The sequence below is a fragment of the Pterocles gutturalis genome, unplaced genomic scaffold, assembly GCF_000699245.1.
Source record: "Pterocles gutturalis isolate BGI_N339 unplaced genomic scaffold, ASM69924v1 scaffold3120, whole genome shotgun sequence".
Classification (NCBI taxonomy): domain Eukaryota; kingdom Metazoa; phylum Chordata; class Aves; order Pterocliformes; family Pteroclidae; genus Pterocles; species Pterocles gutturalis.
Window position 1 is genome coordinate 21690 of NW_010140481.1, and position 23456 is coordinate 45145.

General features: G+C 36.6%; 1 protein-coding gene across 1 annotated transcript in view; it reads right to left on the reverse strand.

Annotated features, from left to right (window-relative positions):
- Window positions 1-2952: 2952 nt before the first annotated feature.
- TTC3 (tetratricopeptide repeat domain 3) overlaps window positions 2953-23456 on the reverse strand; it is a 65363-nt gene continuing 44859 nt past the window's right edge. Inside the window, exons 27-46 of the mRNA XM_010083669.1 lie at window positions 22752-23012; window positions 22262-22308; window positions 20679-20735; window positions 19296-19335; window positions 19220-19253; window positions 18319-18471; window positions 17069-17981; window positions 15115-15180; window positions 14260-14409; window positions 12288-12427; window positions 10843-10911; window positions 9885-9981; window positions 8847-8947; window positions 8096-8189; window positions 7383-7481; window positions 4885-5306; window positions 4297-4417; window positions 3922-4149; window positions 3617-3706; window positions 2953-3063 (exon numbers count right to left, since the gene is read on the reverse strand). Of these exons, the coding sequence (XP_010081971.1) occupies window positions 2953-3063; window positions 3617-3706; window positions 3922-4149; window positions 4297-4417; window positions 4885-5306; window positions 7383-7481; window positions 8096-8189; window positions 8847-8947; window positions 9885-9981; window positions 10843-10911; window positions 12288-12427; window positions 14260-14409; window positions 15115-15180; window positions 17069-17981; window positions 18319-18471; window positions 19220-19253; window positions 19296-19335; window positions 20679-20735; window positions 22262-22308; window positions 22752-23012 (3293 nt within the window). The remainder of the gene's footprint in view (window positions 3064-3616; window positions 3707-3921; window positions 4150-4296; window positions 4418-4884; window positions 5307-7382; window positions 7482-8095; window positions 8190-8846; window positions 8948-9884; window positions 9982-10842; window positions 10912-12287; window positions 12428-14259; window positions 14410-15114; window positions 15181-17068; window positions 17982-18318; window positions 18472-19219; window positions 19254-19295; window positions 19336-20678; window positions 20736-22261; window positions 22309-22751; window positions 23013-23456) is intronic.

The window sequence follows — 23456 nt, forward strand, 5'->3', positions numbered from 1 at the left end:
ACTGAATAGTGTCTTTGAAGGTCTAATAAATGGTGCTACAACAATGCAAGAAGGTGTTGTGTGATGACTATTGTAAGATGAATGCCAAATAGGTGATGTGAAGTAACACCAACTGTTTTTTGGCCAAATGGGGAATACAAGTCTGTAATGGAGGAATGCTTAGAACTGAAGATGTTGTTTTGCATGTGCTTTTTCCCTGGGTTTAGAGAAACAATGACGTCCTTACTTTATCTTTGATATTTGTGTAAAAAAACACTGAAGAAGCTCAAATTTTTTTTTAGCTCGAGAATATACTTATTTTTTGCATTATATCATCATCCTTTTGTGAAACTTCTACAGCTCAGTTTTGTCATGAAAAAGAAAAGGCTATCATGTGACAAATAGCACCGCTGAGTTGTTGCAAACCAACCTATATGGATGGTAGAGAACTGCATTAAAAACTTCATGCTGTGGCACCTTGTGCCTTCAGGATGTGACTTGTCATTATATGAATAACCATTCCAAGGGAGACCAGCCAGTCACTCTTTTTAATCAGGTGGGTTAATATTGTCACTTGTTCAATTTAAAGTATACATGTAAATGCCAGGAAAGGAATAAGTTAAGGTAATACATTACCATGTTTGTAACTATACATCTTAAGGGAACGATATAGGAAAACTATTTCAGCAAGAAATAACTTTACTAACACAAATGGGTTCTAGATTTTGATGTTTCATTCTAATAGTGAATTACTATGTGGGATGGAGGCAGGCTACATCTATAAAGTATAAGTATAAAGATGACAACCTGAAAAGCCAAAATTAAGAAAACTGCCAAAAAGTAACTTCCTTTAGCTTTATCCACTAGCATTGCCAAGCAGGAAAATACAATTCTAGGTTAGGCCCTGGTTCTGTATCCTCTGTATTTTAGGAATAAACATCTGAGCTTCTTCTTTCAATGTCTTACAACAGTCTTGTGGGGGGGAAGAAAAAGCCATTGACTAGAACGTAACACTTCCCTCAGATCAGGAAATCTTTGGAAAACAGAAGCTGCTCTCTCCCCTATCCCATGTTTCAAGAGCGCCACCTGCCGTTCCCAGAACCGCCATCGCCTCCCACCTTCAAACGGGATCTGGCGTTCCTCGGGCCCGGGCCCCAGCAGCCAGGAGAGATCAGCTGCTCCGCTCCCCCGGCCCTGTGCGGTCGTGGTCTGGGGAGCTGTCTGCTCTAAGGCTCCCTTTTCAGAGATGTGAATCTACTACCTCTGGAAGTCACCATAATCCTTGCAGCTTATGGGAGTCAGGGAAGAGAAGAGGAACATGGATCAACAACCAGCCTCCAAATTTAGGCACTTGGGGTCTTGTGTGTGGTGTAGGTATAGCAAAAATCAGATTGGTTGATAGCAAGCAAGTATATGTAAAGACCAGTTCAATGCTAAAACCGTGCACCACTTCCACAGCCAGTGTGCCCTTATTACCTCAAGGCACTTTAGGTTCTATTTGGAGAACCCTGTCAAATGTGGCACGTGTGGGACTGCTTTGCCACTGCTTAGCAGGTCAAGGATACCTCTCCTCAAAAAGTGTCCTAGGCTGCTTTTGTGAATAGCTGAGATGATGATAGATATGTATCCCCCCTCCCTCCCCCCTAGAAAATAATGGAAGCTGAAAAGGATGCAAGCCCTGTAATGCTAAACAGCACCGTACCTAATCCTTCAGGCATCAGGTGCCTTAGCTCTCTAGTATAGAGTGGATTACTCACCCAAAACTCAGACTTAGCAAAAATATTACACAAAAAACCCATATCAGCTGCAGCAGTAATTTTATTTTTGATCCAAGTGCCAATCAATATAATGATTTATCACAGAACAGTTTAAAACTTAATCTGGAGGATACATACATGGGGGAACAAATGATCCCTAGAATTAGCTAACTTCATCTCATATAATCAATAATCTCATATAATCAATTTAATACTGCTTGTATCTAAACTGCAGTCATGCTATTTTCAGTGGTTGAACTGTACGCTGTCTTGTCCTGGTCTTTTGTCTGAGACAAATTTTACAGCAACGAAGGTACTCCAACAAGCACAGCCTTTTAAAGCAGTAGGATACCCTTTCTTTCAGCTGTTTGTATTCTGTACCTCACACTGTTGATGATGTGCAGAATACAGATGGAGTGTTGCTTTGTCAAAAATAAAAATCCTGTAATTCTGATTTAAACAAATCAGCTCTTCAGCGACAAAGGAAGTTCAAACCATATTTTGAGATTAAAGAATTAAGCCATAGTGTTCCAACTCAATACTACATAAACAGAAAGAATCACATGAATACTTAAAAATTCTTGCTTCAAAATATTACTAAAAGTCATAATTTAAATGATTTTAATTATTAGCTATGGATTTATGCAGAGAAAGGAGCTGCAATTATATGACCTGCATTCATAATGATCACTGAAGCCTGATTTGAATCCTGCAGTTACATTGTAATTGTTTATGCCAGAGGAAGGTAATGTTTTGGCTGTTCCAAATTCTGCTAGTCTGTCATTCAAGTCACCTACTCGTTTGATATTAGAATTTATTTTCAGTGTGGTGTAAGCTCTGAAGAAAACCACCATCTTCACAGGAATTATGCACCATCATTTCAGAAAAGTAGATAGAGCAGATTAAATCCCTCTTACCCCAAAACCCCTACCAGTTTTGTGTGCTGCCGGCCTCTTAACTACATGGGCATCACACATTTAGGCAGCAATCAGGAAGAGTGCTCGACCCTGGAGTAAGCTGACATGATTCTGCAGGTGCTGTGGCAGTACCAGCATCTTACGGCTTAATGCTAAGTGTTACATAATTAATTAGTCTGAGTTCTACCACCATTTTCAATAAAACCAGGGTTCTGTCTCTTTCTAGGCATCATGTTTCTGTTCCTTATCACAGTGGTTATTCTGCAGCCACTTTATAACACGTTCAAATAAAACAAGGTTTAGGCATATCTGTTCCGTGCAGGAAGCTCAGGGAAGTCTTCAGGTAAGAGAGCATGAACGCGGCAGATAGGGCAGGTACTTGAATGTTGCTTAAGCCATGTTCTAATGCACTGCAAGAAGAAGAAGGTGATGTTGAGGACACAAACTCTGGTAAAAAGAATTCAGCTCAAGTACGTTAATAATTGTTACTAATACACAATTTTCCAACATGTTCTATGTTACTAAAATTTGCAGTTAGAAAACTGTTCTCCAGTTCTAACACTGTGCTGATCAGTTTACATTTGCACCAATTCTGCACTAACAAATCAGCAGTAAACAAATAAGGTACAGGGAAGAGGTCACAGGCAGAAGTATCAAGTTATTCTAACATAATTCTGACTTTCCTACTACACGATGTTTACATGCAACTGCTATCAGGTGGCAGATGCAGGGTTTATAGTGAATTATCATTTTAGTTACAAATCTACAACTGGAAACCTACTGACACGCTAAGACCATATATACAGCAAGTCTTGGTGTACAAAGTATGTAAAAGTTGTGCACTGTTCTTTAAGCACTGAAGGGTAAAGGGGGAGGAGGGTTACTTTTAGAAAGTGGAACAACAGTGTAACTGAACAGAGTTCATAAACATTTGCTTCTAAGCACTAAGAACAAAATCCTTACTTCTCTGTGAAAATGATGCCCACATTCTAGTTCACACAAGTCTCTGCTTAGCTCATCATGACATATTGTGCAAGGATCATCACTGGAGACCTGTACATAAAATATTAAGTTATTTGAAAACTAGCAACAATTAATCAGCAAATGCCAGCAAGTTAATAATGTTACTAATTTTAACCAGTTATATTTAAGCTTTTGTACACAAAATCAACAAGTCAATTATTTTTCCAGCAATACTTTGATTATTTCATGTCTTATAAGAAGTATATGGCAGCTTCACGTTCTCATTGAAACAGTGGAGAACTTACTGTATCATCTAGTTTTTTCCATTTAGATTTGGGTGTTGCTCCAACATTTCCCCAGGGCTGGAGATTTGGCTGAGATGGATTTTTACTCGAAGCATTTTTAAGCACAGGTCTTCCCTTGGCTGGGCTGGGCACATTTTCTGCTGCAGGTAATTCCCGACTCCGAGTTCCAGTCTGTGCTGGTGAAGCAGAAGACACTGACTTCACAGGTCTCCCTGTTGAATCTGGTGCCTACACAGGTATGTGGAAAGAATTTTGAATAAGTTTGTATTTCAGAGCTCGACAGCAAAGGAAAGTTTGCATTCTCTTCTGGACTGTGCTGTTTCCTCTGTCAGAGATGCACAGTAGAAACGGCAGCAACCACATACACCACAGTACCTTATTTTGCTGGTCCAGAATGAGTTCTGTCACTCTGCTTAGAATCTCATCCAAGCTCAAACCTGATAACGTATTCCCATTTCTTCTTTGTACATCTTTTATGAAACTAGTAAAGTCGGAACTGAAGAGACAAAAAAAAAAGACGTAATTACTGACTGGCAATACTATGGCTGTTAGCAGCATTAGGGTACACTGTAGCTTCCACGTTTGACTGACAGCCTTTAAAAGATAACTTCTCAAATGAACCATGCCAAGTACCTGCTTCCAATACCTCTGAATAAACCAGGATCTAGCTACCTTAACAGTAAAAGAAAAAAAACACCAAACAATAAAATGATAAGAATAATACTTGTATTTGCTGGTGGTTCTAACTGGAAAAAAGCCCAAAACATATAAGTCAACACCGTAGGTCTGTTCCCTTAATGAATGTCTCACTGAATGGGAAAGAAGGGAGCGTTAACAACTAACGTTACTGTTCTCATGAAACAGAAGCTATCTACTAAGAAATCAATTATTTTTTGTACTTTTATCACTATGTTTCAGACCTTCTGTTACCCAACCTAATACTGCACACATTAAAAACCATACCTGCTATAGTTTGGGAATATACTCTGTAGACGCACAATAATATTTTCAAGTGCTTTTGGAAGCATTTTGTTGCTTGGAAGTCTGGAAGGCCTCAGTGGTATAGTTGAGTCATCTTGGTGGTTCTGGTTTGGCTGGACATTCTGAGTATTACTTCCAGAAACCCCTGATGGACAAGTTGCTGAAACTTTATCAGAATATGATCCTTCCAGAGGTTTGGAGTGCATTTTCACCAATCCACCACTTGCAGAACAAGCCTTAGGATTCGCATATGCTGGCTTAACTCCGGCTTGTGTATTAAATGAAGCACGTGTTGGACCTGGATCTTCAGAACTTGAAAATGCAGAAAGTAAATTAGGATGTGCAGATGCAGAGGAATCCATGCCAACAGCTGGATCACTGACTGGAGGTCTGCCTTGTTCTGCCTAGGAAATAAACAGATTTCACAGGGATTAAAATTGAGCAGAACTCTCAAGCATTTGCAGCCGGAACTATGACACATTTGCTCATGCTAAGGAACTGGGAGATCTTCTCAATTTATGTCAATTTGCTTTGCATAGGTAAAAATATTGCACAAGGGTGCTCTTTAGTAGGTACTACATATAGACAACCTGTTTGAAACAGCATCGAGTAGAACAGCACATAACAAACTGTTCCTTTAGCTTATTCTTGCTTTGCTGAGGAATGCATAGCTGTAGGACAGCACTAAGCTGTACAGAAACATAGCTTGCAGTTGGTGGTAGAAACAGAATTGCTTTAAATAAGTGCCATCAATTTGAAAAGACAAAATTCACTGCTTTTAACAGATAATATACTCTATATATAATCCAGTGTAATTGTTTTTTTTAAATAGAAACACATGTCAGCTATAGTCATCATCTTGAAAAACTTGGAATTGACATGATCCAGGGAGACTTCTTTTTGCACTAACAACTCTCTTCCATAAATGGAAAGAACTCCTTAAAGTAAGTTTAGTTGTTTGACCCCATGACTGCTATTTGTTTCAGAACTTGACTGCTCTAGGAAGGTTGCTTTCTAACACACAAAACTAGAATTCTACATTTCTTCATAGTCAAACCTGCTGGTTCTTGTTCTTTAGTTATAACATCTTTTTGAAGTTATATTTTACCTTCTCTGTAAAGGTATTTAATTAATCAATGAAATTAATTAAGCAGGGAGAAAAAGGGTTTTTCATCAAGTCGTCTTCATTTAGACTCAGTATTTGCCTATTAAATTCCTCTGAAAGCTGAAAGATTTACAGATCTCTCTTCTAAATGGTTACTCCTGTACCACTGCAGTAAAAATAGACCAAATGCTGAACAAAAGGCTCAAAAGTCTCTCTTTCCAAACTTGTAAACTGATGGTACCCTAAGGATGGTAACCAACTTATCTACATATTCTTAGGAGTTCTGTGCCAATAAGTAGAAAGGAGATACCTAGAAAAGAATGGGGAAGAAAAGAAGTGCAGGAGAGCATAAGTGTAACTATTACTTTTGTAAGTCCAGAAAACCTGAAGCAACACTCATAAATATACAGTATTAGAACAGGGCCTTGAATGTACATTATCCCAAAAACAAACAAAAGAAAAGCCATGACTTTCTGCAGAGAACAGACATGAAAAATTGTGTGGCATCTTCAATGAATTCAGGAATGTCATCTGTGCGTGCACTATGAATGCATTTTACTGAGTCAATAATCTCTGCTATTTTGGGAGATGACTGGACCCTTTTTTCCTTAGTCCAAACTGTTCCGGATCCAGTGGTTCCTGAATCCTATTTGTTTTTACTGCTGGGCATCAGCTCTGTGCCCTGGTTTCAATTTCCCTGTCAGTGAATGGCAGCATGTAGGTTGTTTGCACCGCTGCTGCAGCTACCTTGGATGTATTTGATCACTGTCATGTGTCTCCCCACCACCCTGCTGATGAACAATTCAAGGACCGTTGACTCATAGGGACTTTGTCCTTGCACCAGAAACAATCGCAGGGTTTGGAAGTAACTGATGTGATTTGAGCAAAGCATTTGTGGTACTGTTGGCCCATGAAAGAGTATTTATCTGGTATGTAGTCATTACAGATGCATTTCCATAAATGGCTATACTCCATCTAGTTCATAACAGATAGGACTGGAAGTTGATTTTGGTATTCGTAATCAGTTACACATGTTGATGTAATGGGGCCTTGTCCCTATGGATTTTGGTGCTACAGGAAAGTCATGAAATGCAAAAATATTAGTCCCAGTTCAGACAGAACATGAAGCATTTTAAAGTTAAACAGCTTAAGCCTCTCAAAGGACTTGAGAATGTGCTGCTCACTGGACTTCATCAGACTAATCTTCAGTCACCTTTTCCTTTTGAACATTACCTGGACATATGGAGAGCCAGGTTACTTTGTATTCAAGGCTACATACTTAAGTTCTTCATGTACACATCCTGTAACGGATAGCCATGCCAATGCAAACTTAAAGAATGTCTTAACAAACTGTTATCAAATGTAAGATACGTACTAAGACACTGGGAGGAGAAGGAAGCTCCACAGTTTCCATTTTAGTGAGGCAGTTCTGTTCACCATTTTTCACCATCTGAATTTTCTCTTCATACTCAGCCTGCAGAAGGCAAACAAGTTATCCTCCACATCATCATTAACTAAAGTTCGGTCTTTATTTGAAATGGCATTAACACAACTACTTTTTTGCAAAACACCGAAGATACCAGGCCTTTCAAATGGAGATGTAAGGCTGCCATTTGCTACAGTAACATAAATTTATTTATGTATTTAAATACTTGCATTGATGCTTGAAAGGGTTTTGTAAACCCTTTCTAGTTCTTAAAACTCAGCTTAGACATTTTACATCTTCATTTTTCGAGTCTTCTATTGCTTTTAAAGAAGTTGCAAGGATTTCTAAAGTTCAAAAAATACAAAAGAACCAAGAGACTAGACTCATTAATGTGGGATCCAAATTTGAAGTAAGTGTATAAAGGAGAGATTTTTGCCTTTATAAAACTGAAGATATTCGATATAAAACTCAACTATACTTAAATAATCTGGACTTAAAACTGTATCTGTCTTTTGTCAACAACAACAAAAAATGGAGTTCAGTATTTGCAGGACAAGCTACTGGTGTTTTAAAAAAAAGGAATGCAAAATTATTTAAGGTATTTATTCTAGTTTGATTTTCAAAGTTCAACTTAAAGCTTGTTAAGAGAAATTATGCCTTACCTCTACTTTTTCCAGTTGTTTCTTTATATTTGAAATAAATATTTGCCAAGAATCAATCTGTGACTTCAATTTAGGTGCCGCTGAAGCTGAGCTGCTGAAGTATTCAAGATTTTCAGTTAAACTTCAACATTCCCATTACTTTTGTTTAAGACCAATGGTTTTAGTACAACAGTTCCTGCCCCTACCAACTAAATCACAGTGAAAGACTTTAAGCAGTTTTAAGTTAAAATCAGTTATATTACTGGTACTTTAATCCTATCCCACCCATCTTATAAGTGGACTCCTCAAATGTCAATTAGTATTTTGCAGCAATATAAAGACCGGGAAAGGGAACATAGCATAACTTTTTAAAAAGGTAACACCAAGGGCTAAATTAGTTCTTTGTAAGGAGAAAACAATGTTATTGCACACCCAGCGATTTTGTTTGCACTCTTTTCTATTTATATTGTAGGCCTTTCTCAGTGATACTGTGCAGGAATAACTGGAATGTTCCCAGTAGCCTGATCTGTCTAAGAAAGAATATGACAAGAAGCTTGCTCCTGCTTAAGTATCACACATCTTGGCAATTTAAGAAAAAATCCAGCTTCAGGAAAGCTGCATTTAACTATTATGTTTCTATGCACCTTTCAGGCTAGCATCCTTTTGGGAGCAAAACTGACTTGTCTAGTTAAATGATTGTGATTAAACATTCAGTAGTTACTTGCATTTAGCAACTAGTAGTACTGAAATTTCTGGTGTAAACTCTTCATACCTGCTCCACAACTTCAACATATTGAGATTTGCTTCTGCATTGGCAGCTATGCCATTTAGCTTGCATACTTCAGTTTCCTTCCAGTTTTTAAGTACTAATACCTGTAACAAAACATAACTGTGTGAAAAAAAAGTGCAGTAAAAGCAGTGCTGTAGCACAAGGAATAAAACTTCAAAACAGATTTTAACAAAATCTGCAACAATAGTTTCATGATACAACACACACACACACACACACACACACATAGTAAGTACGGTGAGGAACTTCAAGTGGAATTAACAGCCCTGGCCGACCTTCAGGAGGATAAAAAGGCTATCTTCACTTCAACTGACAGTAGAAAGCTTCCACAGATGTTCCACACTCACACACTTACTTTAAGTGATTAAGGCAGCTTTTTAAATACTGCACGGCTGAAGATATGGATCAACAAACTAACCCTTCTATAAAATCCTCCTGCAGCCTTCAAGATGGCCTTCAAGCCCTTCTAAAGAAGGGAGAATTGTTCATGGATATTCAAAGCACTTCCAGTATAAAAAACACTGTTTTAGAAAAAAATCTTGGTATTTATCAGGACTCGCCTCCTTTCAGGGAAACACACAAGTTAGTTGTTGCATTCTGATTCTACCTCATCAAGAAGTAGCTATATATTCCCTAACCATGATTTACTTTTAAGAAGAAATTTTTTATCTCCCTATAGTTATTCTTACTAATGAAATCTCTTCATAACAAGGATAAGTATGAAACAGAATTACTAGTTGAATTTTGTTTGGGGCAATACTATATGCCCCAAATTCTATGCACTTTTAATCCTGGTCAATAATAATTATGTGCCTTGATGATCTGCAACATTTTGTAGGACATCAGGAACAGCACTTGCCCGTATTTGATTAACACTTTTGATATCTGCTTATGGAAAGTTTTAGACACTATTTAAATAAGTACATTGTTAGATAAGACTTCACCAGTTAGCTTCCCAACCTATCAGCAAAAATGATCCAAGCTCTAGTAAAAGTGTTTTAAGATTTTTTTTGTTTGTACCTCTGCTTTAACTGCTCTTTTCACACACTCTTGGTAGTCATCTTGACTCTTTTTTATAAGCTCTTCCAACTTTACTTTCTCATTAGCAAGTTTATTACTGTGGAATAAAAATAAGGTAGATATTTGAGCAACATTTACAGCATATTAGTATTTGAACTGTATTGCATTTTGTAAGTTTTCTACAGCTATTACTTCTCCCTTCTTTGGAACCACACATCTGCATTTACATTGTACAGCTTGTGCCTCCAGGTATAGAATCATAGAATGGCCTGGGTTGAAAAGGACCTTAATGATCATCTAGTTTCAACCCCCCTGCTGTGGGCAGGGTTGACAACCACTAGAGCATGTATACATATATATACACACTATAGTATACATAGTATGTATACTATAGTATCATGCTCATGTAGCCACACTGCTGGCTCCGCAGACATGACCTTGTGATTTCTCAACCACATTTCACTATACAACCTAAAAAGCTTACAGAAGCTTGACTACTGCTGTCATGCAAGTATTACTGTTCTGAGCCTGATCACATATCTAAAGAATGTATGTATAAATGAAACCTTGACTTTATACTATGTGCAATGAGTAAGTTTTAGAAAATGTTTAAGTAGCCTTATATACATTTAGGACTACAAGTGTGTGAAGATCCAAAGCTACATACAACAGTTCAGTACATCTGCACCACACCCAACTTCTAACGCGTGTTCTAGAACACACTGTCATATAATTGAGGGAAATGTATGAGAGTATTTTGAAAATTCGGACTTTTATTATTCTAAATATCTAAAATAAAATATTTACCTCCAATACATAAAATTAAACTAACTGAGAATAATAGATATAGGTTAAAGTGCTTATTTTTTCTAAGCCTTCACCCAGAGTGAAGCAGCCAAGTCCAATAACAGGAAGTTAGTAGAAAAATGTAAATATTGCTGAAAGACGCAAGTTTTACCTGCTCTCAATGTATGTATTTAAATATACATTATACTGCTTTTCTTTCTCATCAATGGTCTTTAAATACCTAGAGTAAGAAAACAATTATTAAGCTTGGTCTAAAAAATTTTCACAAGCAACTACATGACACGTTCCTCTGTAACCATAGTGACGATTATGCAGCAGTGAAAATCTGTATGTTTTATATGCTGTTTAATACTGTAAGTGCATTTAAATGTATTCCTAATTAAGCAGTAAACGAATATAAAAGTAGGCCAATGATTTTTCAAGAGAGATTTGGCCCAAACTACTCAGACTAAAGCTTTCAAGGACAGAAGTCTTCTACTGAGAGAGAACATTAAAAATACAGGATCTGATTAGAAAAATTACTAAGTCACTTTCATCAGCTATTTATCAGATACATCTAGAAGCTATTTTAAATGTTTATCTGTAAGTTGCAAAAAAATCAAAATATGAAAGCACACGTACATATTTCAGCCTATTACTGTGATAAAACATCTGGCTGGTGACACAGCCAGTGACTAGGTCACTTAAAGATTTCTAAAGTGTTTAGAATGTTTCAGGAAAAGCTACTGATAATACTTCACCAAATGACACAGGATTTATTTTTCAGTACATCAGTGACGCAATTTTGTGGATGCCTGTTGACTATGGTAGAAATTGATTGAAGTTGACTCTTGCTCCACCATAGCCAGGAGGGCTCATTGCCAGGGGAACAGCTGGATTTGCTGCACACAGGGTCATGATTGGATTCATACATTGATATTATTGATTTACTTTCCACAGAAAGCCCTGCAGACTTCTGTTTCAGGGTTAAGGATGGGTAAAAAAACCCCACACAAGAGATACATGCAGTTATGTGGTTTTTGCAGTTTTACCCGAATCTGAGAAATGAGTGACAGGACTAGAAAAGAAACATGCATCATTGGATTACCCTTTCAGAGACTCTGTGGCAGAACAGATAAAAAGTGTGTAAGAAAAACAGATGCAGACCAGAGTTTGGTTGTGTTGATTGTACAATAGAAGAAGAAAGAATGAAAATGGAAATGAAAATTTAAAGCTAATCATAATGTAGCAGAGGAGCACGCTGAGGAAAGCAATGGTAAGTCACAAAGGAGAAAAGTGAAAAAGCAGTAAAGATCTAAAGGATTCTGAAAGACATGGGAAGATCTGAAATAGTGAAGGAGTAGTATTTGTCAAGTAGGTTAAATAGCATTTCATGTAGATCCTGTTAACAGCAGCTCTAATCCAAGAATTGTATTTAACTAATTTCAGAATGACATAATCAGGGCAACAAGTCTGCGTTTCACTCTGCATGCCTCTTGGAATCAATAAGATACTGAAACTTACCACAGTTTATCAGAAATAACTGTACTTACTCTTGCTTTAAAAAAAAAAAAAGAAAAAAGCAAAAGAAAAGTAATGTAAATCTGAATATAGTACCTATCATTGGTATCTGTATGCTTTTTAGCTGTGTTCTTTAGTGCTTTTATGTTCTCTTGATTTTCTTTTTTCTCCTGTTGCCATTTTTTCACTTTTATTTCTAAGTCTTGATGAAGCCAGTCCAGTTCATTCTTTGATACCTAAAAGCAGAAAATAAGGAAACATTACTTCTGAAAATATTATTTTATCCAAATGCAGGTTAGAGCAGATTGCTGACATTTATGATCAAAAGCTAAGCCAGTGAAAATTACAGTAACAGAGTTTTACTATTAATTTACTGTTAGTTCAGGTGTTTAGCATGGGCAACATACTTGTAAATACCTTCCTGCAATGATCTGCTGTGCTGGTTTTGGCTGGGAGACAGTTAATTTTCTTCAGAGTAGCTAGTACAAGGCTATGTTTTTGGATTTGCACTGAGAACAATTCTGATAACACACTGATCGTTTAGTTGTTGCCAAGCAATGCTCACATTACGCCAAGGACTTTTTCAGCTTCTCATACCTGCCCCTGCACTCCCAGCTTCTTCTCTACAAGAAGCTGGGAGGGAGCACAGCCAGGACAGCTGACCCAAACTGGCCAAAGGGATAGTCCATACCATATGACATCATGCTCAGCATATAAAGCTGGGGGAAGAAGAAGAAAGGGGGGTACGTTCAAAGTGATGGCGTTTGTCTTCCCAAGTAACTGTTACGCGTGATGGAGCTCTGCTTTCCCAGAGATGGCTGAACACCACCTACCTGTCTGCCCATGGGAACTAGGGAATGAATTCCTTGTTTTGCTTTGCTGCTGTGCGCGGCTTTCGCTTTACCTATTAAACTGTCTTTATGTCAGCCCATGAGTTTTCTCACTTTTACTCTTCCAATTCTCTCCAGGGGAGCGAGCAAGTGCTGTGCAGGGCTTATGGCTGGCTGGGGCTAAACCACAGCAAGTGCACACCTCATTTACATGGCTGGTTTCAGAATACTTGCAACCCTGTTTCACAGTAAGCTAAAAGACAACACCCAGTTCCACAGTGTCATGTACAAATACACATTGAAATCCAACTCAAAATCCAGCTCAAAATCAGTACAAATACTGTTGTATCAGTACTAACAACTGGGAAGTTACAATTCTTAACAGAACAAGACAGATGTGAATCTTGTGGCTGCCATAACTGCTTAAAAAAAGATGAAGAAGCATCAATGCATCATTGGGAAATATAAAAAAATATTTTTAACAAAGTGCCTAATATGCCCATGGACAGTTCATCCACCCTGCATACAGCCATGCTTTCAGCTCAAAACTTTTTGAGCTCACAGAAAAACAGATGTAAGACTCCATCATCCCTCATATTAATGTTTGCCAGGCCACTCGCAGCCAATGGTAAAGTTAGAATTCAGGAGCTCCTAAGCTGCAGCACATGAGTTTACTCCAACACACCATTGAAAGGAGAAAAAAAAAATTAACTTAGATTGAATGACAGGCCCTATCTTACTAAAGATTAAAGAGAGGGCATGGGGAGAGATGGCTTTCATCCTACCTGAATTATTTTTTTTTAAATGTAAAAAATCCTTCTCGTGTAGACAAATGGGTAGCCTGCAGCATCTAGAGCTTTAACTACAAAATTAATCAAGTCAAAGTGATAGAAGGCTGATAGCGTTTTCTGGGGACTACTTCTCTTGCTCCCAGACATCTTCAAGAAAACAAAGCCTGCTAGCAAACCCAACAAGTCAAGAAGGAGAGAGTCAGTAGTATAGCACTTCTTTGTTCCTGGGTGAAACAAAACACCCATCCACTAGATGAAGGCAACCAATATCCTCTGTGTTTAAGTGTGTTTGAAGCAAGATGACACAAAAAGATTGTGAGGTTTCATGAGTTACAGTTCACAGCAATGAAGACTACCACTCAAGTTTCAAAAATACTGTTGAGCAATTACAACTAATCTTGTGAGCCTCTGCAGTTTGTCCCACCACTGCATGGATAAAAACATTACCTCAGTCTCTTCAACACTTTTTTTTAGGACCACTTTTAAAGCACTGATTTCCTCTGAGCTTCGGCTTTGTAATTGTTCATATTTCTCCTGTGCTTCTTTAAGTTGTTCTTTTAACACTTGATGCTCTTTTTCCATACGCAGAATATCTCCCTGAAAATAAATGTTATTAAAAACAATCTAGTATCTGTTACAACAGGGCAGCAGACATTCATGACATCTAAAAGGAACAGTCTGCTGTCAGTCAAGATTCAAAATCCTGAGTGTGGTTGGGTTGGGTTTTTTGTTGTTGTTGTTTATTTGTTGGTTGGGTGTGTGGGGCAGGTGTTTTAATAGAAAGTTGTGTAACAGTTTCAATCCCGATCAGGAAATGAGCATCCATCTCTGCCCATGAAAGGAATGTGACGAGTTTGATGGACACATTTTCTCACTTTTATCTCCTGGTACAGACCTAAGACTACCATTAACCTCAGTCTGGGCTGTCTCTATGCCCAAATGGAGTATTTAAAATCAAACCTCAAGATTTTTGGAGAGGAAACACTAAATTTCCATAAAACATACACCAACATCTGAATAGCTACAAAACAAAACTCCAAAGACTCTTTGCTGTGGGCCTATGTGAAGTTTCCAAGAACAACATCATAGAATACAGCTCAACATGAAAGGGGGGGAGGAGAACCCCCCATAAAACCCAAACCAAACCACAAACCACAGACACACCACCAAACAAAACGAAACGAAACAAAACAAATCTGTTAAAACATGTAATTTTCAGAGAACCTTTATCTTTTCACTACCAAATTTTTGGGCATTCCTTTAACCTGCTTCATGAGAAAGATAAATATGCAGGTAACTTACTTGTTGCATTTCAAATGGATGAAAAGGCAAGGTATTAGTTTCTCCATCAGCTACTTCATGATTTACCTAGAATACATAGAATCATTAGTTAACTAAAAAGCTTTTCAGTTTGTACATGCAACTAGTACGTTAGCTCTGTTTTGGAGCTTTTGTACCTAACCTACAATTTTACAAATTCAACTACATTATGAAGTAGGTCTATCTACAACACAAGAAGAAATTATTCAAGTGTTTCTGAAACTGACTTCAATCTATAATGAAAGCACTTTTTTTCTCATGATCTTTCACTAGTTTAATTGATCATGAAGTACTTCCACTGAGAACTGTGCTTTGAGTCTTTAAGCATAGCTGTGCTCTGCTCTAAATGTCTGAAAAGACTTGCAAAACCAGTGTCTGACAGCTCACTGAGGAGCTGTTTTGTGGCTGCTCCTAAACTCAAGATCTACTACACAAGTCCTCTACTGAGAAGTGCCTAGACTCAACCACCTTCAGAGTCCCTGCTTCTTTTCCTCTAATACCACCCACCGAGGATTTATTGAAAGAACTCAAGTTTAAAAATCTAATCATGCAACATATTAAAGATTCAGTTTATGATGTGGCTGTTCCGGCAAGTTATTAAAAATCATAGTCAGACAATGTTAAATGCCTTGCACTACCACACTTTTGCAACACAAACGTATCTGTTGCTTAGTGATCTTTTGATCTCTAACCAGAATTCACGAAATTGAAAACTGTTGCCTCTTCTGTTATCTCTTTGTTGCATGTGTTCAAGAACCAAACAGAAATCCCATTTTAAAAGCCCAGTCAGCTAAGGGACAAAATTCATCCACCAAGACCAATAGGAAACTAACTGTCAGCAACTGCTCAGGAAAGACTGAAGAAAAGTTTTGTACACAAAACAAGTTTGAAAAAAACATGAATATTTTCCTAATTTAGAAGGAAATAATAAAAAAAAAGAGTATTTATCTTACAGGTATAAACAGCTATTCCTCTGTCCTGGTTTCAGCTGGGACAGAGTTAACTTTCTTCATAGTAGCCAGTGTGAGGCTGTGTTTTGGATTTGTGCTGAGAAGAAGGCTGATAACATAGTCATATTTATAGTTGCTGCCAGGACAGTCAAGGACTTTTCAGCTTCTCTGCAGTGCCAGCATCTGCAAGTGCAGGAGAAGCTGTGAGGGAGCACAGCCCCAGTTACTGGCTTAGGATTCAACCTTAGGTTTAGGATTGAGACTCAAATTGGCCAAGAGTCTATTCCATATCATGCACGTTATGCCCAGTACACAGGTGAGGCTCGGTCCAGAAGTGGTGTCTCTCCACTTTCCAAAAGGAAATGTGAGAGAGTTTGCCTCTGAACTCACCCTACAGCCTGGCTGCCAGTGTAAGACCACAAGGGAAGCATCAGCCAGCAATTGTTAGAATGTACAAACTATGAAAATCCTCAAATATTGTGAAAGTTAAAACAAATCACTGAAATAATTAGAAGAAGAAAAATAATGACACAGAAAGACTTTCCTTAACCTCTGAAGCAAATTTTTAAATGACATGCACCCGTTCCCTCTTTTGATCCTGTCAAAATTTCAGGCAGAACAAAATTCAGTGACCATTGCTTTAAAGAATTACAAATGAAAACCAAGAGCAGTTGTAGTAAGTGTTGGCAACTTAAACAGCACATTCTAAGGACATTTTCAGTCTGATAAACACCTTGGTATCTTCCAACTCACTGCCTTTTTATGGGAGATAAGTCCTAGAGAATGATAAATATTACTTTTAAGATCCTTACATTTGGGTGGCTGGAAGTATTATTTGAATACCTGCTCCTGAAACTCTATGCAACATTTGACCCTTTGAGAAGTCATAAGGAATTAATTCAAAATGGAGTTGCACTTTCCAGTTCTCAACGCTGGCATTTATCACTTAAAAGCTCTCAAATAATTGTTCCACTTTAATTTCTTACCTGAACTGCTATCATCTTTGTATGAGGATTGTTTTTCATTAGAGGAATAACTCTGCTTTCTTCTTCTGTCTTAATAACCTGTATACCACATTCAGCTTCATTTGTACTATTTGTAACAGCAAAATTGTCTTCATAAAATGTGTTATCCAAGTTCTCCCATTGGCAGTAAGGGTCTTCATATGTTTGTATTTCAGTTGGTATAAAACTGCTGGAGATACATTTTCTGTCTGAAATTGCTGATTCATCGTTATCCTGATGAGCTACACGATCAGCATAAATATAACTGGGTTGCTCAGCAACATTTGACATGAGATGCATTTGAGAAGGCACTGGCAATATTCTTTCGTATCGATAACCCCAGGAAGTTTGAGGCAAAAATATACGGGGATTTTTAGAATCAAAGCACTTGAGGAAAATATCTGAAAACGACAGCTCATTTTCTATGGTATCAGTATTCTGACTATGCAAAGAATGCATCGCTTTACATGAAGTAGGAAAAGACCAGGGCAAATATTGTGGAGTCTCATAACTTGCTACTGTTGAGTCAGTACAGGTTGATATATGGGGTTGCTTAGGATAAGACAGCGGTTTGAATTCCTTAGCAGCTGGATTTAACTGTAGCTTGTTATAAGGCGAATCTTCTTGCACATCACGGACTATACCGTTTTCTTCTTCGTTATCTCCAGTCCCGTTTTGGTTTGTATTTTCCTTAATAAGAACTGCATGCTTTCTTAAGCCAATAAGATTATCCACCATACTGAAATTACGGGATTTCAGAAGAAAAGATTTCAGACCACCTTCATCTTCTACAATCTTTCGAGCTTCTTCAGGGAAATTTTCATAGAATTCCCCAACTAGTACTTTATTATTAATTTCCACAGGGCCGTATTGTTCCAAGATTTGAGAGAAATATCTTTAAAAAAAGAAGTTGCTATTATTAATCAAAGTTTTTCCATGTAATTCTAAAATCGCATTTCACATTATGTTTTCACACTAATACTTAAAAGCAAATAACATTAGAACTACTGAAGAACAACCCTTTTTAAGATGGTGTTCTAGCTAAGCATAAAAGTCTTCTGTAATACTCTTCCTTATCCACAACTTACTAAAAATATTCAAATATTTCAAAGCATTACATACCTACATATAGCAGACCACCATGACTCAAAGTTCTGGACTTAATACAATACGTTGTAAGAATTATGAATATTAAACCCTTTAAGCTACTAAGCACAGAAATGTATACATACTCATATAAGCTCTCACAGGTTTGAGCTGGGTTATTATCCAAAAATATTTGATAACTGTTACTATTTGAAATGTCACGGAGAGCTTCAAATTCCTCTAATTGCTGCTGAAGATATTCTGGGATTACAAATGGTTCATCAGAATTTGTAAAATCTCTGTACCATTAAAAAAAAGAGAGAGAGAGAAGAAAGAAATAGTGCATATGAAAAATGATTCTTGTCTCTGAAAATAATTGTATTCTCACATATACTGAAAACAGTATACTGTATGGTAACTACATAGTGCTAACAATATACCCCAATAGCAAACCTTTTTCTAACAAGCAGAATAAACACTATCCCCAAAATACTTAACTGTTAAACTTATTAACAGACCTGACACTAGCTAATAACAATAAGGCCCAGCTTTTGTCTAGCAGATTTCACATCTATAAGCAAGAGCAAAACCAGGCTCAGAATATGAGTTTGACTCCCAATTATGACAAAAATTTTAAGCAATGCACTACCGATTATCTCAATTCAACATCACAACCTGCTTGATATGGCGTGGATGGCAAAGTTCAGTTATGGCTGACAGAGTATGTACAAATCTATCAACTAATTTCTTGCTACATTAAAATGGTACGTGAAGCCAGTAAGATCTTGAATTAATAGCTTTTGTCCTAGAAGATGCATTGGGCTGCAGCCTGGCAACCATTTGATTAATTCCTACATTGTTAAGATCTTTAAAATTCTAATACCCATTACACCTGTCCTGGAAGCAGAGAAGTAATAGCTCTACACAAGCTCATATCAAAAACACTTAGATGTTAACACTTAGACTTGGTGTTTCTAAGACTCTGTCTTCTTCCATATGCACTTTGGAGTCTGGCCAGTGAAAGCAAAGACGCATGATGGCACTTACAAAGTATTTTCTTCTATAGATGTCTTATCTTCTTCTCGTGGTGCCGTACTAACTCCACTGGATAATACTAAAATACGTGGTGCTGTACTAACTCCACTGGATAATACTAAAATAGACTAATTAAAAACAGATTATTATTTTTTTATCTCACAAAAGTATATGCAAAATGATCCACTGTAAAGACTATGAGTAACTTATTTACACTGAATCTTGGTCTGTAACTTTATCATGTTCAGGTACCACACTATGTACTGCAAAACTTAAGTACAATTATCAGTACTATGTCTTCTCGTGAAAGTTCTTAACTTAAAACCATTAATTCTTCAGAACTTATTTTGGAAAAAGAAATTGGAATATTCAGCCCAACCACTGTCTTTTTTTACCAGTTTTATCAAAAGCTTAGATATGCCTGATTTTTCACTGAGTTTGGGTTAAAAAAAAAAACACAACTCTACAGCTTAACTTTGTTAAAACTTTTGTACAACTTCTTTCCACTTACTTTCTAGGAATCTCTTTCTTTCATTTGAGAGCCTTCAAGCTTTAATAATTTTAATACAAGTAAGTCTGAGTTATCCCTAGTTACATACGGTTTTAATATCACACCTGTTATTCTATGTTCACCATTACAAATGTTTTAGTTGTCTTTTACTTCTTATTATGTAATAACTCTAGAAATATACAGACTTGTATAAATGCATCCAAGTCAGAAAAAGGAAAACCTGTCTGATGAGAATAGGAAAAATCTTAAGTTTACTCTTGAATTTCTAGTAAAATTCAAGAATGGGAATGGAGGAAACAAAGAAAACTGTATCTGAAGCTTTCAATAAAGCAGAATCCTAGAAAAGCAGGACAAAAGACAGTATAAGGTTCAGATAGGATACTATTCCTAGCAAAATCTATTAAAAAAACCTGAACAACTAATAAGATTTTTCTGAGCAATAAATGGAACACCTGCAGCTTCAGTCACTGGTATGCCCATAAAAATTATCAGAAAAGACAGTTAAAGACAATTTCAGATCTATTTCATTTTTCTTTCTCAAAATGACTGGTAGAGTGTCCTTTTCCAAATGTGCTATTTGTCAGTGCAAAAGAAAATAGAGCATAGAGTATCAATTACGTAGTGAAGTCAGTGTACGGTATTAACTCCCATATGGGAAACTAAGATCAAAACACGCATTCAGAATGAAGAGACTGGATGGACTGAACATATTGGTAACCAGCCAGAGACAAAGTTATTAATAAATAACTTTTTTTCAAGTTTAGAAATATATTTTATAATGACAAATTCATATTTTAGCAAAACAAATCTGTATTGAGTCTTAACAGCATTGTTTTACTTCAGGAAAAACTACTTCAAGAATGAATCCCCAGAAGATATTTAGGAAAATAGCCTCTATACATGTGAATGCCAGCACTTCTAAAAAACTTATTTGTAGCAAGCAGCTCAAAAGTTACTCACCCTCAAGTCTTTTGAGTTCTTCTTCTTGTTTTTGTTTTTAACTTTGATACCATTAGTCTGAAATAGAAAAAAATAAAGTCACTGCTTTTTTCATTAAAATAAAATTATGATGCATTTCCAAAACAGTATGCAAATTTTATGAAGTTTCATATTAAAATTCTCATTCTGGTTTGACCAGCAAGATCTACAAGGTTAAGCGTGCAATCTTCCCCCTCTCCACTCCATCCTCAGCTGGAAAACACAAAAAGAAATGGGGCTTTGCAAGACTTTATCCGTTTTGTTACTTTTCATAATTTTCCTCTCTAAACACATAGAACATTTATTTTTAAAAACAAAATATTCTATCATTTTAGTACCTCAGATGCTTACTCACTACTTATAGCTGAAATTGCATATTTAAGCAGCTGCAACATCCCACACAACAGTTTCGTCTGGCCAATGTTCTGGTCACTTCAATTTTCTAAGATACGCATAATGAAGGAACTAAAGTGCATCTTCACTTTTTAATAGGACTGTGATTATAGATTAACAAAACTCTACTAACAGTAAATTACTAACACTGTATTTTAGGATTTAAGTAACGCTGAAATAGAAGTAGTTTGATTGTAATGGCTTTCACTTCATTCTTGGATTTTCAATTCATGAAATGAAAAAACAAAGGATTTCACATCTTGTTAAGATGTATATTAGTCAATTAACTCTAAAGATTTATTCTGTAGCAAAAGTAAATCTTGGTTTTGTACAGATAAAGTCATCTGCAGGCTAGAATCATGAGAGTGCCTCAAACACATAATTGACTAAAATATATAATATACTTCTGCCAATTAGAATGGATTTTCATTAAGATGTTAATCAAAAAGTGATTCAGAATGATGTACAGTTCAAGACTTATGGGTTGAATCTGAAAAGCATCTATAAATTGCAATGAACAAATGCAAAACATGTCTAACTCACTTCAAATTTACTTTGCTTATTAGCAGAACAAATGTCAAATTCCTAGCCTTACAATTTAATGGCATCAGAGGGTAAAGCTGGGTGACACTACCTTCCTATTTGTTGCTTTGGACTGTAAAAATATACAGGATAATTAGTGTCCAAAATTATGCAGATTCAAGTTAAGCACGCTCAAGAAAGAATCACGCTTCAAGTTCAGTTGTTAGGGTAAATATGCAGATATGGCAGGTAGTAAGAGTCTCTCTGTTTATAGGTCAGGCTCTTTTTTTTTTTTTTTAGCTCCCAAATGATACTTTTAGAGGGACTTTTTTTGAAGTTAACAGCAAAGTGCTGTTATCAAGTAATATGTAAATGCTATTCCTATGACCTTATTTGCCTTTTTTTCTCTATCCAAAGCATTTTACCGACAGAAGTTTAGGAAAAATAGTACGAAGTCTTCAAATGCTTTAAGAAAGGAGGGGGGGTGGGTGCAGAGAATTTAAAACAAGAGAGTAAACTTCTAATCAGGTCTGAAGGATGATGATGTAAAATAAAGCAAGAGATGCACGTCTCAATGTTTGGACATATTTAAAACACCACACTCATACTTGTTTTTGTGCTTATACCAAATACCCATTAAGTTCACTTACCGATATATTTTCATTTCCCTGCTTCTTTAATATAATGGTAGGGTCATCTATTGAAAGGAAAACAAAGTAACATCCATAAACAGAAATAGTAATATTTTATCTAACTCATAATTGTGAGCTATGAAATTATAGTAATAATTACTATAATCCTTTATCAAATACCACCAAAGCCTCTCAAAGACTGTAGCTGCAGAATCTTAATACTTACACTGAAAGATACATACTTATTTTGGCTGGACAACATGGATGTATAAAGGTAAACTTACGCGCTGGTTGTAGCACATGAAACAAAACAGTGGAATGTAACCTAAAAAAGGCTGGCTTGCCTTTTATGGCCAGATTGCCTTTTAAGCACTGAAAACAGAAGATCCCATATAATGAGGCGGTTAGTAGTCTGCTGAGGTTTCGGCCTTTTACAGAGCCCATCAAATGTGGTGTAAAAACAGCCAAAATACAATGCTTGTAAGAATTATGACCTTTGTATACTTACCCATTTTATTAAAGAATTCATCTAAAGCTTGATGAAGAAATGGATAATTTTCTCTGTTGTCTTCTAACAGCCATATAAAACAACGGGTTTTCTCAAGGGGTGGTTTTAAGAAATAATCATGAATTTCTTTTTCTTCAGAACTAGTCACATAGTCAAATTTGCTACCATACTTCTCATTCCAGAGTGTGGTTAAAACAGAAAGGTCAAGCTCTTTTAAAAAATGTCCATATTGAAGGAGAAAGTTCTTCGTAGCTGTCAGACCTAGAAGAGACGAAAAAACCCCAACATTTCATTCGGGCTTCAGAGTTTTAGTGCTTAGAGTGGGATATTCCTCTTCAAAGAGGAAGAGTTTGTTCTGGAAATTAAACACACAGTAGCCGAAACCAATTATGTAAAACCTTTTGTATCTTGAAAATGCAAACCAAAATGATAAACGGCATTTATATAAATCTTACTCTTGGTCAACACCAAATTATTACTTGTATAATAAATTATATAAAATCCTTAAAGGACATGGATGCAACAGAATAGAATTAACAACCGAAATCTTGTCCAAGGTTTTGGCATCTTTTTATTTTTACAAATATTATAATTTAAGCCTACTCTGGACTTTAAAAACATTAAAAAAACAAATCTGTCCAATTTTCTCTTTGCTGCACGGGCAAAGCCCTGCCCACATTAGAACGCTTTACTTGCAGAGACAAG